A 15,968-nucleotide genomic window follows, 5' to 3' on the forward strand; every position below is an offset into this window, starting at 1 on the left:
AGAAAGAGCGCGCGCCTGGGATGGGAGGGGGGAGGAGAGCGCGCGAGGGGGGAGGAGCAAAAAAAAAAAGGGCGGGAAAAGAAGCTGAAGGGAAGGAATCCGAAAAAACCGGACGCCATTTTGACTCAGAATTCCGAAACATAAGCCTACCAGTGTGGTCAAATCAGAATGCGTTTCCTTGGGGCTGCTTAGGAAAACGAAGTTCTGTTACTTTGTTTATTTATTTATTTATATCCTCTCAACCAGACTACAATCTTCATGTCCCGCTTTTTCTCTCACCCAAAAGAGACTCAAAAACAGCCGAAGAACTCGATGAACCAACCTAAGACCAGGATGTCACATACATACCTACCACAAAGTTTTAAAAAATGGCATTATACTAAATTTCCTTTGACCACTTGGAGTGCCTCTGGTGTCGCTGGAAGAAGGTCCTCCATTGTGCACGTGGCAGAGCTCAGGCCGCATTGTAGTAGGTGGTCTGTGGTTTGCTCTTCTCATAGAATCATTGAGTTTGAAGAGACCTCATGGGCCATCCAGTCCAACCCCCTGCAAGAAGCAGGAAATCGCATTCAAAGCACCCCCGACAGATGGCCATCCAGCCTCTGCTTGAAAGCCTCCAAAGAAGGAGCCTCCACCACACCCTGAGGCAGAGAGTTCCACTACTGAACAGCTCTCACAGTGAGGAAGTTCTTCCTGATGTTCATGTGGAATCACCTTTCCTGTAGTTTGAAGCCATTGTTCTGCGTCCTAGTCTGCAGGGCAGCAGAAAACAAGCTTGCTCCCTCCTCCCTATGACTTCCCTTCACGTATTTGTACATGTCTCCTCAGCCTTCTCTTCTGCAGGCTAAACATACCCAGTTCTTTAAGCCACTCCTCATGGGGCTTGTTCTCCAGACCCTTGATCTTTTTAGTCGCCCTCCTCTGGACACTTTCCCGCTTGTCAACATCTCCCTTCAACTGCGGTGCCCAAAATTGGACAAAGTATTCCAGGTGTGGTCTGACCAAGGCAGAATCGAGGGGGAGCATGACTTCCCTGGATCTAGACGCTATTCCCCTATTGATGCAGGACAGAATCCCGTTGGCTTTTTTAGCAGCCGCATCACATTGTAGGCTCATGTTTAACTTGTTGTCCACGAGGACTCCAAGATCTTTTTTACACGTACTGCTTTCAAGCCAAGCATCGTCCCCCATTCTGTATCTTTGATTTCCATTTTTTCTGCCGAAGTGAAGTATCTTGCATTTGTCCCTGTTGAACGTCATTTTGTTAGTTTCGGCCCATCTCTCTAGTCTGTCAAGATCATTTTGGATTCTGCTCCTGTCTCTGGAGTGTTGGCTATCCCTCCCAGTTTGGTGTCGTCTGCAAACTTCATGATCGTGCCTTCTAACCCTTCGTCTAAGTCGTTAATAAAGATATTGAACAGAACCGGGCCCAGGACGGAACCCTGCGGATGGCACTCCACTCGTGACTTCTTTCCACGATGAAGACGACACATTGGTGAGCACTCTTTGGGTTCGTTCGCTTTTAACTTTTTGGATATATAAATAAATATAAAATCTATTTGTTGTTGAAGGCTTTCATGTCAAGGCTTTCATGGCCGGAATCACTGGGTTGCTGTGAGTTTTCTCAGCTGGATGGCCATGAAGATTAAAAAAAACAAACTTTAAAAACATTTTAAAGTTTTAAAAGAGTTGCAAAATTGTTTCAGAGCTTATAGAAAGAACATTGGTTATGTTACATGTATCAGTACCTCTGCTGGACATATTGTATGTTTGAGGGAAAACACTGCAATCCAGATTGACAAGAATTATTGTAGCAACTTGTTCCAATATATGTTTGCTTACAAATAAATTGCATGTTAGTAAACAATACTATTAGGAAAATACAATGTAAAGCTCAAGTTTAGTCAATAGTTTTCTGATGAAAGAAGTGTTTGTATATACAGTAGAGTCTCCCTTATCCAACACTCGCTTATCCAACGTTCTGGATTATCCAACGCATTTTTGTAGTCAATGTTTTCAATACATTGTGATATTTTGGTGCTAAATTCGTAAATACAGTAATTACTACATAGCATTACTGCGTATTGAACTACTTTTTCTGTCAAATTTGTTGCCTAAATGGAGGTTTTGGTGGTTAATTTGTAAAATCATAACCTAATTTGATGTTTAATAGGCTTTTCCTTAATCCCTCCTTATTATCCAACATATTCGCTTATCCAACATTCTGCCGGCCCGTTTATGTTGAATAAGTGAGACTCTACTGTACATTGGTTATGTTACATGTATCAGTACCTCTGCTGGACATATTGTATGTTTGAGGGAAAACACTTCAATTGCAAATTGACAAGAATTATTGTAGCAACTTGTTCCAATATATGTTTGCTTACAAATAAATTGCATGTTAGTAAACAATACTATTAGGAAAATACAATGTAAAGCTCAAGTTTAGTCAATAGTTTTCTGATGAAAGAAGTGTTTGTATATACCATATTTAGGTTTGCCACCAAGAGCAGGTTGTCCTGTCTGTAATAATAAACACATAGCACAATGTTTTCAGGACTGACCTCTTACACATTTTTTCAGTTAATTTTTTTATTATTATTAGGCTTTGTTTCTGCAAGAATTGTGTGTGTGTGTGTGTGTGAGTATAATAGGAGAGGGTAGCAGATTTTGTTTTCACATCACTTAAGATTTGGGTTTTCCAAACATCTTAAATATTGGATTGGTGTGAGTTTTCTGGGCTATATGGGCATGTTCCAGAAGCATTGTCTCCTGAGGTTTCACCCACATCTATGACATTTTCGACAAGGATGTGCATGATTTCCATCCAGAGGAGGTCCAACCATAAGGCAAAATAGGCATTTGCCTGTGGCGCCATCGTCCCGGGGGCACCATCGTCCTGGGAGGAGGGCACCACTCTCCACCTCCTTCTCTTTCGGGCCTTCCAGCGGGCCTTCCGGCCAGCGCAGACCCACCTTCGCACCACGCAAGCCCACCTTTGGGGCCTTCAGAGATTGTGAGGTCTGTAGGAACTTGGAAGCTAGGTATGTGGGGTTTATATATCTGTAGAAGGTCCAGGGTGGGAGAAAGAACTTTTCTTTGAAGCAGGTGTGAATGTTGTAATTAATCACCTTGATTAGCATTTAATGGCCCTGTGGCTTCAAGGCCTGGCTTCTTCTTGCCTGGGAGAATCTTTTTTTGGGAGGAGTTAGCTGTCCCTGATTGTTTACTGTCTGGATTTCTTCTGTTTTCAGAGTGTTGTTCTTTATTTATTGTCCTGATTTTAGGGGTTTTTTTTTTTTTAATACTGAGGGGTATCTGGGTTATCTAAGTCCACACTGCCCTATATCCCTGTTCAATGTTTAGTGCTAAATTTGCAAATATAGTAATTCCTACATAACATTACCATGTATTGAACTGCTTTTTCTATTGATTTGTTGTAAAACATGATGTTTTGGTGCTTAATTTTTAAAATCATTATGTAATTTGATGTTTTATAGGCTTTTCCTTTATACTTCCTTATTATCCAACATTTTCGCTTATCCAACGCTTTTATTTTTCAGTGATTGGTTTGGGGGGGCGCCAAAATTCTGTTCGCCTACACTTGAAAAATACCTAGGGCCGGCTCTGTTTCCATCCATTTGATGATTTCAAGTCATGAGGATAAAAGAATCAAAGCCAGGGACGCAGAACAAATCTGTCCGCCCGCCTTATTTTTTCTCTTTCTTCGTGTTTGTCTTGTCCAGGAGTCCCCAAACTAAGGCCCGGGGGCCACATGCGGCCCATCGAAGCCATTTATCCGGCCCCTGTGGCGGTGGCTCCCTCGCCTGGTGCATGCCTTCCAAAGCTTTGCTTGTTTATAATGGTATTTTAATTATTATTTAATTAATAATTATTAAGGGGTGCTTTGCTAGTGCTTTTGGTGCACAAAGGCAGAAGGAGGTTGGACTAAATGGCCCAAAGGGTCTCTTCTAACCCTTTTTATTATTGTTGTTGTTGACACAAAGACACAGTATAACACAGCAAACGAGATATATATGCAGGATTTCGTATCGCAAAATCATAAGTCGAACACTTCCCAAGTGTTTAGGACTGTGTGATGTATTATTATTAACAACATTGAGGCTGGGTGGCCATCTGCCAGGGGTGCTTTGCTTGTGCTTTTGGTGCACAAAGGCAGAAGAGGGTAGGACTAAATGGCCCAAGGGGTCTCTTCCAACTCTCTTTATTATTTTTATTATGATTATTATTAATATTGAGGCTGTATTTATTTTTGTTTTATTTTTTTACTTCAAAGTAAGATATGTGCATAGAAATTTGTTCATTTTTTTTAAAACGATAGTCCAGCCCTCCAACGGCCTGAGGGACCGTGAACTGGCCCCCTGTTTAAAAAGTTTGGGGACCCCTGGTCTTGTCGATGGATCCCTTTCGTCCTGGGCTGTGTCTGGGAGCGATTCGGATGGTTCGAGCGTGCCAGAGAGGGGATTACAGGCGGATTTCCTGCTTGGAAACGCGAGCCGCCATCCCCACTCGGCCGCCTTGATCTTTGCGAGGCAACTATTTCTGGAGCGGAGAAAGAGAGGAAAGGATGGCGACGGCGGCGTCAGAGCAGCGTCGTTTCGGGGGAATCCCTCCCTCCCTCCTTCCTTCGCTCCTGGCTTGGTCACGTCCTTAGACGCCAGAGGAAGAGAAAGGCTGCGAGGAAGAAGGTCCCACATCGCGGGGAAGGGGCGGAGGAGGCGGCGCGAGTGGGAGGAGGGAAACGGGAAGGAAGAGGTGCGCAGGTTTTGCGACACGACTCTGCCGCGTCAGTAGGAGAGAGGAGAGGGGAGGAAAGGACTCCCTGGCGCCCTAGAGATGGGAATGGGAGAGAGACGGTCTGAGCCTCTTTGAGGCTGGAAGGAAGGAAGACCCCGCGATGGAAAAGGCCGGCTCGCTCCACGCCTCGGTGCCCACGCCGCCGCTGCGACTCTACCTCCCTCGGCACTTCAGCTGCAGCGCCTGCAAGGGCGGATGCAGCCCGGAGCCCGAGCCCTTGGAAGCCGCGCCGAATGAAGAGGAAGAGGACGAGGAGGAGGAAGAGCCAGAGCCGCCTCCGCCCCGCTCGCCTTCGCCGCCGTCCTCGCCCTCGCCGTCCCGCGGGAGGGAGCCCACGCTGCCGCCGGTGCCCCCCAGCCCCACGCTCCGCCGCCGCGCCAAGTCCCTGCCCACGCCCGGGGAGCGCGGCCTGCGCCCGGCGCTGCAGCACCAGAGCCCCTCGCGGAGGAAGACCGTGCGCTTCGCCGACGCGCTGGGGCTGGAGCTGACCGCCGTGCGGCACTTCTCGCAGCAGGACGTCCCCCGCGTGCCTTCCCCGCCGCCGCTCACCGCCTCCCCCTTCCCTTTCTTCTCCTCCGCGGACTTGTTCAAGACGAGGAAGCCGCCCACCCTGGGCGACCTGGAGCCTGTTCTCTTCGGGCCCCCGGCGTCCATCCTGGAGCCCCTCTTCCCCCCGGCGCCGGGCTCCAGCGCGGGCTTCGTGGAGCGCGTGAAGCAGGGCAAAGTGAAGCTGGAGTGGGTGCGGGCCGAGGCCGGGGGGCTGCGCGGCGCCATACGCGTCCTCAACCTGGCCTACGAGAAGGCCGTGTCGGTCCGCTACACGCTCAACCGCTGGGCCAGCTGCAGTGAGGTGCCCGCCGCCTTCCAGGCGCCCCCTTCTTCCTCCTCCTCCGACGGCGCCCTCGACCGCTTCACCTTCCTCCTGCCCGTGGGGCCCGGCGCCACGCAACTGGAGTTCGCCCTGCGGTACCGCGTGGCCGGCGCCGAGTTCTGGGACAACAACGGCGGGAGGAACTACCGCATGCGAGGGAGGCAGAGGACCCCCGCCGCCCCCGGGAACGAACCCGACGGCAGCGCAGGCGCCTGGATCCACTTCATCTGAGCCCGGAAGAAAGGAGTTGTGTTTTCCTTATGGGATTTTGTCATAGAATCCTAGAGTTGGAAGAGACCTCGTCGGCCATCCAGTCCAACCCCCTGCCAAGAAGCAGGAAAATCGCATTCAAAGCATCCCCGACAGATGACCATCCAGCCTCTGCTTCAAAGCCTCCACCACACTCCGGGGCAGAGAGTTCCACTGCTGAACAGCTTTCACAGTGAGGAAGTCGCGTTGTCCAAGGCTTTCATGGCCGAAATCGCTGTGAGTTTTCCAGGCAGTGTGGTCATGTTTTAGAAGCATTCTCTCCTGACGTTTTGCCCACATCTATGGCAGGCATCCTCAGAGGTTGTGAGGTCTGTTGAAAACTAGGCAAGTGGGGTTTATATATCTCTAGAAGGTCCAGGATGGGAGAAAGAACTCTTGGCTGTTGGAGGCAGGTGTGAATGTTGCAGTTAATCACCTTGATTCACATTGAAAAGCCTTGCATCTTTAAGGCCTGGTTGGTTCCTGCCTGGGGGAATCCTTTGTTGAGATGTGTTAGGTGGCTCTGATTGTTTCATGCCTAGAATTCCCCTGTTTTGAGAGTGTTGTTCTTTATTTACTGTCCTGATTTTAGAGTTTTTAAATACTGTAGCCAGAGGTACCTCACAACCTCTGAGGATGCCTGCCCCAGATGTGGGCGAAATGTCAGGAGAGAATGCTTCTGAAGCATGGCCATACAAGCTGGAAAACTCAGAGCAGTACAGTAAGGAAGTTCTTCTTCATGCTCAGGTGGAATCTCCTTTCTGTAGTTTGAAGTCATTGTTTGCATCCTAGTCTCCAGGGCAGCAGAAAACAAGCCTGCTCCCCTCCTCCCTATGACTTCCCCTACATCTTGATCCATGGCTCTCATCATGTCTCCTCTCTGCCTTCTCTTCTGCAGGCTAAACATGCCCATCTCTTTAAGCCGTGCCTCATGAGGCTTGTTCTCCAGACCCTTGATCCTTTTAGTCACCCTCCTCTGGACACATTCCAGCTTGTCAACATCTCCCCTCAATCGTGGTGCCCAGAATTGGACACAGTGTGATTCCAGGTGCGGTCTGACCAAGGCAGAATAGAGGGGGAGCATGACTTCCCTGGATCTAGACACTAGACTCCTATTCATGAGGCAAACATCCTATTGGCTTTTTTAGCTGCCACATCACATTGTCATGTTCACCTTCCTGCCACGAGGACACCGTCTTTTTCACACGTACTGCTGTCGAGCCAGGCATGGTCCCCCATTCTGTATCTTTGCATTTCATTTTTTTCTGCCTAAATGGAGTATCTTGCATTTGTCCCTGTTGATCTCTCTAACCTGTTATGGTTGTTTTGTCAAGGCCAAGCATGGGCCAACTTCGGTCCTCCCTCTAGTTGTTTTGGACTCCCAATTTCCACAATTCCTAACAGCTGGTAGGTTGTTAGGAATTGTGGGAGTTGAAGTCCAAACCACCTGGAGGGATGAAGTTTGCCCAGGCCTGATTCTACTGCTTGGCCAGAAGCATATGACCGTCACCAAGCCACCTTCGCCCCTCCATTTAATTACCTATTTTCCTATATGTACACAGATCACTTTCTTTGAAATGACAATCTGCCAGCCTGTCTAAAATATGGAGAACGGACAAAACAGGCCACTGGGTCAGGTTTTGACTTGTCAAAAAACGTTAGGGGAAGGAGCACCTCACATTCTGATTTATAGGGCTGCTGGTTCTTCATTGGTAAATAAATATAGCGTTTGCCTGTATGGGTGAGAAGTCCATCTTGCCTATAAGAAGACATTCAGAGGCTGTTATTCAGTCTGCCATGAGACCTTGGCAGATCCTGGAGCTGTTGTTCGGTCCCTCTGCAGGTGCTGCACGTCTGTGCCTGAAAGGTTGCGGATGAGGTGTCGCTCAAGATCAAAGAAAACTTATTTCCTCCTCCGTTCCCTTGGCCTTTTCTTCCTCAAGATCACAAGAGCTTGTCTGCTTCTCTCACGGGTATCTTTTCCTCTGAGATTGTTCACTTGGTGTCTCTGAGTTGTGAGATGTTCCTTATTTATACACTACCAGATGATATTTTCCAAACAGTGTCTTTGCAAGTTAAATACAGATGGATTATATTTTATATTTTGAGGACTAATAGCAGGGAGAAGAGAAAAGCTGTTTCAAATTCCTTCTGTGAACTGACAAGCAGTCAGAGTATCTGGAAAGTAGTGTGTTGTAATAATAACACACAAAACCCACAGTTTCCTACACTGTGAGCTTCCTCCTTTGTTTCCTCTCAGTTGTGATGAAAAAACTGGGTTTTTTGTTGCATAGAAAGGGTAGGAAGTTTGGGCAAGCCTTAACCAAATGTATGTAAATGTTGGGGACATAATTAGACTTTTTGAAGCAAGGGTATTTCTGATTCCTACATGATGGTCACCGTTAGACGCCAATATCCGATTTTAGGTTGCCATTACTGATCACTGCTGCAATAATTATTTCAGATTTCTCTGTGGTTTAGCTTCCAAATACATTGGACAGTACTGGCCCTGAATGACAAAGCAAACAGCCCTTCTATATTGGAAACAGTACAACAGTGCACCCATCCGAGAGAGGCAAGAAACAAGCTTCATAAGCAACCTGTGCTGCTTTTTTGGCTGTGCTTAGAACTAGATCCTGTGCATTTTTTTGCTGAGAAATAAACGGCAGTGCTCAAGATGGGGGTTTACTCTTAAGTGTGCACAGGATCCTGAGCTTAGACTTGGAATTTGTCTCATGGATTCCGGGTGACATGTTTAAAAATATGAGAAGGACCAGGCTGAAACAGATTGAAAGCTTGTCTAGCCCAACATTGTGCAGCCAACTAGATGTCCTTGTTATGCTCACGTAAACAGCAATAGTTTCTTGCTCATGCCACATCGAATGGTATTCAGAGGCATACTGTTTCTGCTGTTGGACACAATGCCTTTATGCATTGTAGAAATGGATAACCTCCATAAATTAAAGTACTGTCATCCTCTTTAAAAGCTATCCAGCTTGATGGCTATCTTTTCATTTTGTTGTAGCAGATACCACATTTTCACTCTGTTCTGTGAAGCTGTACTTTCTTTTATCTGTCCGGACTATTCTATTAGTTTTATTGGATGCATCTACGTTCTAGTTGTCTCCACTTGCTATTTGGCTTTTCCACATCATGCAGCATTTTATAGACCCCTAGGTGGCTTGCATTAGGAACCATAAGTACATTTTACCCTATAACTGCTCAGTGGTAATTCGGCTTTGATGCTGGCATATTTGATGCTTGACATAGCTCTCTCAACAATTCTTATACGGTTGCCTCTGATTCTGAAATGCCTTGCTTTCTGCGTGTGTCCATCAAAAGTCAACTAAAGCTAAGACTTAGGTATTCAGTATGGATGTGCACCAGTCTCTCTTTAGCTATGCCAGAAATTTCCCTCTTTGTAGGCAAATGTAGTTTCTGTAGGTATGTCTAGCTCAACTCATTCAGCTGGGGATTGCTATGATTAGTATAAACCAGGCATGGGCAGACTTTGACCCTCCAGGTGTTTTAGACTTCAAATCACACAATTCCTAACAGGCTACTAGCTGTTAGGAATTGTGGGAGTTGAAGTCCAAAACACCTGAAGGGACGAAGTTTGCCCATGTGTTCTGTGACTGTTTAAGTGGAGGAATATTTAACATTAGCAAAGGAAAAATGGGGGGGGGGGGGGTGACAAATTTTTCTTGAGAAAGTGTGTTTTCTATCAGATGTAATTACTCTTGTGCTGTTCCATTTGCTGCTAAAAATTAGAGCAAATATTTGTTTGTTTTCATTTCTGCATATGTGTATATGGAGGAATGCATGGGGAAAAATTTTTGGAGATTAATTTAAAAGCATTTTCTGTTTCTAATCGCTTTTCAAATAGAAGTTCAGTAGGATGATAATGCAGATATTTATTGTATCAAAGCCCTGTCTTATCATGGATGTGACTAATTGCAAACCTGCTGACACAAGGATGATTTCTCACTTGTGAGGGTGGGTTCAGTGTTTATCTGAAGAGCAGAAGCCTTGTCTTAATCATGATTTAAATACATTTCCAAATAATTAAGAAATCTTACATTAATTGAAGTCCATCAGTCAGCTGCAATAGACTTGAGGTTTTTGGGGTTGCTTTTAAGAAACCCTTTCTCAAAGGACCTATTCAAAATAAATAAATATTAGGAGGCTTATATTAAGTCATGTGGGAACACTGTATGGTTTTCCTAATGTTTTGTCTTACAATTCCCAGCAGCCATAGTTTTCAAAAAAGGAATTTGTAGGAGTTGTAGTCCAAACACAGGTCAAGCCAAAGACCAGGATAGCCAACTTCTAAGGTTCCAAGAGCTATGCAAAAATAGGAAATTGTACTCCAGAAGCCTCAAGGGATACATTTTCCTGCATTTAAATATTACCACCCTTATCCCCAGTTTGTTTTCAATCTGAAAAGGCCTTTTTATTTAGAAGCAGGAACTGATCAGACAGTAACTTCTGCTTTTTATTTAAAAAGTCATTTCAGGCCTGTAAGTTCTGTAATACTTTTTTTTTTAAATGATGGTTTGAGCCTGAAATATTTGTGAATTTAAAAACCTGTTTATATTCATGACTGAGCTTATGTTGTATTTATAAACTGGTTCTTATCTTTGCAAATAAAATGGGCATTGCTGTTTTTGAGAGCTTTAATGGTCTGTTTTCTCAGGGCTAAAATGTGCTTATGCCTTATGTAGGAAGGATGGACATTTATTTCAATACAGTACTTTAAAAATAGTATTTATGATAATGTTCTCAATTGTATTTATGAGAGATGTAATGCCTTAGACTACTGTAGTTTGGGTGTCTGGAGGTATCTGAAAAAATACAATTTTTGTTGGTTTCGTACAGGATTATTTTTGCTAGAAAATCTAAATACATGTTTGATTAGATATATTAAAAATTATAGATTGCAGCAGTTCTGCAGTAGACAGTAATTAATAATTTATGACGTCCTTGCTTTGACTTGCTATTTTTGCACTAGAGTGGCCACCTCTGAATTGTTTGCCTATGCCTTTTGTGGCAGCTTCCCAAGAAGAAAGTAAGCCAGTGGAGTAGTCTCTGGTATGGACACAGTCACTGGGGGTCAGCGTTTTATGGAGGCTTGGTTAAAAAAACTGCCCATGGGCTGTATCCTTGAGTTTAACTCTTTTCACCACTATTAACACACCCTCTTTGCTTAGGTGTTGCATTTGACCCTGATCTGGGAGACCTCCTAGAAGGAGAATTATGTTGGTACTGCTCATTTTCTCCTCTCCTCGTATTTGCTCACTTACATAGAAACACTAGTGAACAGAATCCAACTGCAGGGAGGAGGAATCTTTTAAGAAGATCCAAGAATTCTTGGAAATATCTCAATGGGTGCCAGTGATACCACGCCCAACACCAGCCTTGGATACAGAAAGAGGACAAGCTCTCCTACTTAATTCCTGTAGATCTGGTGGCTGTTGAAGACACATAAACAATATTAGATTAAATTAGTACCATGATTTGAGAACCTTGGGATTCTTCTGAAATACTCACACCAGCCATGTTTCAGAAAATCCAGGTGTGGCCTTTTTGCAAGGCTGAGAAACAGGTGTGTGACTCTGTTCCTGCAAAACTTAAACTTATGTGTGCATTGTGTTTAGAGCAGTGGTCCCCAGTCTTTGGTCCTCCAGTTGTCTTGGACTTCAATCCCAGAAATCCCAGCCAGTTTACCAGCTGTTAGGAATTGTGGGAACTGACACCCGAAAGAGGAAGTGGTGGCATTTCTTCTTTCAACCATAATGTTCTTAGCTAAAGAGTGGCTCAGGCCATATTGCTCTCAAGTTACTGTCTTGGATCAGGCTCTTGATTTTCTAGCGACTCACTCCTTACTGAAAGAAATTAGGGGACTGTTGTTATATGCTGCTTCATGATCTGAAGATATGTTTAAATGCTATGCATAAACATTTTCCAAATGCTCAATCTGGAACTGGCCGTTTTATAAAATACTATCTTAAAGTGTAATAATAAATATCACTAGCTATGGTCTCTATACCTTAGTAAGTATTTTTGAGACGTTGCACCAGGCATTAGCTCCATTTTGATAGACAGGTCTTTTCATGTGCAGACTGGGGGAAGAAACAAAGGAGTTGGCTCACAATGTATATGATTGTTGAGAATGAATATTATATCTGTGACATGAGTTAGTATTTATACACAATGTTTTGAGGAAATAGTTTCTTTTAGTATTGCTAGGAGACTTAAATGCCGATCAGAAGCACTTTTCAAATGGAGTATATGTGTGTAGGTATTGCTGAAGTCTGTATGTACTCGTAATACCTAGTAAAGATTATTGACTCACACTGTGATATTAAAATGAGCTAGAAATGAGTAACTCTTGCCTACAGAGCAACAAATAGCACTTTGCATATACTGAGAGCTCTCTAAGGAGCCATGCTTGAAATGAATGTTCCTGAACATTGTTGTGATTTCAGTGGGCACAGGTGTGACCCGGTCTTTTTTGTGAACCAAATGTATACAGTACTGTTGTAAAGCAAAGAAGATTCTATATATTGCAATGGTAAAATCTTTAAAATATAGGTATATTTTTCATTTGGGTTGGCATGAGTGTTCTTAAATGCAATATATATTTTTAAAAGTTATCTGCTGTATTGTATTGTTATCTGCACACAAACCAGCGCACCCAACTATCCTTTCCTAATATTATTAGAACAACTTTCCCCAAAGCAATATTCTAGAGTAATGATTGTAAATGTATATGGTAGGGAAAATGCTGGACTTCTTTAGAAGCTTATAGTGAGAATAAAGTAGTGGCGGGCAAGTTTCCCAGCATGAAAAAGCCAGCCTTCTCCTTCTAATATCCAGTATACTATATGAATCCTGGAATTATTGATTCTAGGATATGTTGCGGGACACATGCTCAGCCAATGCAGAGCAAATGTGAAATGTCCAGACTGGATTATACGGACTGTGGGAGTGTTTGAACTGTCACATTTGATCCATGCGTGCAATTCCTTCACATCGGTGAACAAACCAGGAAGCGTTTCATTAATTATGCTTTCCTGATTTTGTCCATGTTGGAAAACTATTGCTAACGGCTTTGAAGTAAGCCAAAATATTGCAACATGGCTTCTTGAAAAGCTTGTTCTAAGGAACATCATAATGTTTTACCTTAGGCGGGATGGATTGTCTGGCCACTCGAGCAAGGGAGGAGCTATGTCCTCATGAAACGTTTTTATATCTCATCAAGACACCCCATAATCTTTTCCGATACATGGGGTTTCAAAGGAGAAACAGAGGATTCCTTTATAATGAAGTGCATTTCCTACAGCTGGAATGTTTGCAGATTACAATGGGTTAGTGGACAAAACCTCCTTTTTTCACATTAGCTTTTTATTCCTCTTCTCTTCATAATGAAAACCGCTTACTGCCAGTGTAAAAAAATGTAGCTTTATGAAATGTGCCATGAAATGTGCAATATGTTTTCCATTCCTTTTGGTCAATGTAAAATTCTCAACAAGTTGTGTAGCACTCAGGTATAATAACCTTAACTGCTTCTTTTCAACTAAATGTATTGCCATCCCATTAGCATTGTCTGAAATGTCTGTGGCCCTCACAACATCTCAATAATAATTACGCTATTTAACATTAGTTACACTTCAATGTGTTGTGTGGTTGACAGGCTTGTGAAAGAGGTTGAAATTGGTACATTATTTGCATCCATACATAGTTTATTGAAAGAAAATCCAGCTTAGTTGTTCTTTGCATATATCAAATGAACAAATGTGTGTTCATGCGTAACATTGTTCTTTTATCAGCTAGCTGAAGCATGAGTTAATGAAGCTTGCAGGCAAAAATCTGTCAAACCTATATCCTTCTAAAAAGATGCTAATCTGTAGCCAATTCAGATTGTTTAGGTGCCTTCCGAGGATAAATCACTACTACGATGTCAGATATGTTTCTTATTTAACTGGCTTTTCTTTCATTCTAAAGAATATGTTTCATGGCCTCTACTTCGGTATTGATTTATACTATAAAAATAGTTAGTGGATAAACTATTTGCTGATATTTCTCCCCTATTGTCAGAAAAATGTCCTTGGGACATTGAGCCAGTCCTTTCAAAAAGCCTAATGGGGTTTAAAACTTTTGTTTATACTATAGTGAACAGTTGCTGTGATAAATGTCTTTGTGCATTTCTATAAACCACATTTATACCAAGTCTAGAAAATAATAAAATGTCTATAGTTCATAGTATATATTTGTGCAGCTCTTATGCAAATGTATTCTGTACACACCATGTATTTATATTTATTCATTCATTCTCCTAGTTTTCTACGGGGTTGGTTTTGCACAGAGTTGATTTTAAGTGTGTTGCTCTTATGCTGCATTGGAACTACTAGATGGGTTTTATCTCTCTTGCACATTGCATTCATTTGAAAAGGAATATTCTCTGAAGGACTTCTATATTTTTGCTTCTACATTTTTTTAAAAAATGATATGCACGGCTATTTAGCAAAACTTGAATAAATGTATGTCATACATGTGTCTTGTGTATACCTGTGAGTTGTGTGAAAGGCTGACCCTTGAGTCTTTTTATTACGTAGCCAACAGCTGATGTAGTGGCTCTGAAGCTGTTCTTGTGAGCCCTTCAAAGTATTTTTAGCATTACGTTTGCTTTCTGTAGAGAGTTCATAAAAACATAAAAACAAATACAGTCTTGTCATTGACTCAGAGTTAGCATGTACAACAAATAAAAGTGTTGAAAGTGATATATACACTAGCAATTCCAAAGAGCATTTGTAATCCTTCTTTATTAAATGTGATTTGTGCAACAGTGGAATGCTTAGATTTTTTTCCCATTTAAACAGTTAAAAATATGTTTTATATCATAGAATCATAGAATAGTAGAGTTGGAAGAGACCTCATGGGCCATCCAGTCCAACCCCCTGCCAAGAAGCAGGAAATCGCATTCAAAGCACCCCCGACAGATGGCCATCCAGCCTCTGCTTAAAAGCCTCCAAGGAAGGAGCCTCCACCACAGCCCGGGGAAGAGAGTTCCACTGTCGAACAGCCCTCACAGTGAGGAAGTTCTTCCTGATGTTCAGGTGGAATCTCCTTTCCTGTAGTTTGAAGCCATTGTTCCGTGTCCTAGTCTGCAGGGCAGCAGAAAACAAGCTTGCTCCCTCCTCCCTATGACTTCCCTTCATGTATTTGTACATGGCTATCATGTCTCCTCTCAGCCTTCTCTTCTACAGGCTAAACATGCCAAGCTCTTTAAGCCGCTCCTCATAGGGCTTGTTCTCCAGACCCTTAATCATTTTAGTTGCCCTCCTCTGGACGCTTTCCAGCTTGTCAACATCTCCCTTCAACTTCAAAGGGGGAAATGTCACCTTTTACGGGGGATTTTTCAATGCAATAATCCCATCATTCTTTGTGGTTTCTCATTTTCTGTCTTTTAAAAGGGAAATAGAAATCTTTGAACAGTTTTAGGCTTTCAGCCATTTGGCTGCATATGTAAGAAGTGGTCTCATTCAACTCTCAAATGATTGCTTTTGAGTAAAATTACGTGAGATTATATTGTAACCATAAATTAGATTTGATTTGAGGGCACACAACAACAACAACCAGCAAAGAGGCCATAGGGATTAATAGCACTGTACTCAGAGTCCTGTTGACCTCAATAGTTTTTCAAGAAAGTGAGGCAAATTTTCCCTACAAGGCAAAATGCTTTACTTTGATCAAAATTAGCTTTTATTATATAAATATATAGTGCAATTATACTGTATATTTGAAAAGTGAGTGGTGATGATAAACAGAAAGGTCTAACTGAGACAAGGGATGCTTCTAAAGTGTTTAAAATTGTTATTTTTTAGTGCTTGGGTGCTTTGTTCATGTTACACAAAGAAGAGATTTAAAAAATATTTCACACAAGTAGATCAAGTCATGCAAACTCACCTGTCTTCAGTAATGAAAATATTGAGATTTTTTATTGAGGCAGGCTGTTAGGAATTGTGAG

General features: G+C 43.0%; 1 protein-coding gene across 1 annotated transcript; it reads left to right on the top strand.

The window, feature by feature from the left end:
- Positions 1-4,287: 4,287 nt before the first annotated feature.
- Positions 4,288-14,493, top strand: LOC103279341 (protein phosphatase 1 regulatory subunit 3E). The gene has a single exon (XM_062961807.1). It carries the CDS (start codon positions 4,919-4,921, stop codon positions 5,918-5,920), a length of 1,002 nt encoding a protein of 333 aa, XP_062817877.1. The 5' UTR covers positions 4,288-4,918; the 3' UTR covers positions 5,921-14,493.
- Positions 14,494-15,968: the final 1,475 nt, after the last annotated feature.

Source organism: Anolis carolinensis, unplaced genomic scaffold, assembly GCF_035594765.1.
Source record: "Anolis carolinensis isolate JA03-04 unplaced genomic scaffold, rAnoCar3.1.pri scaffold_9, whole genome shotgun sequence".
Taxonomy (NCBI): Eukaryota; Metazoa; Chordata; class Lepidosauria; order Squamata; family Dactyloidae; genus Anolis; species Anolis carolinensis.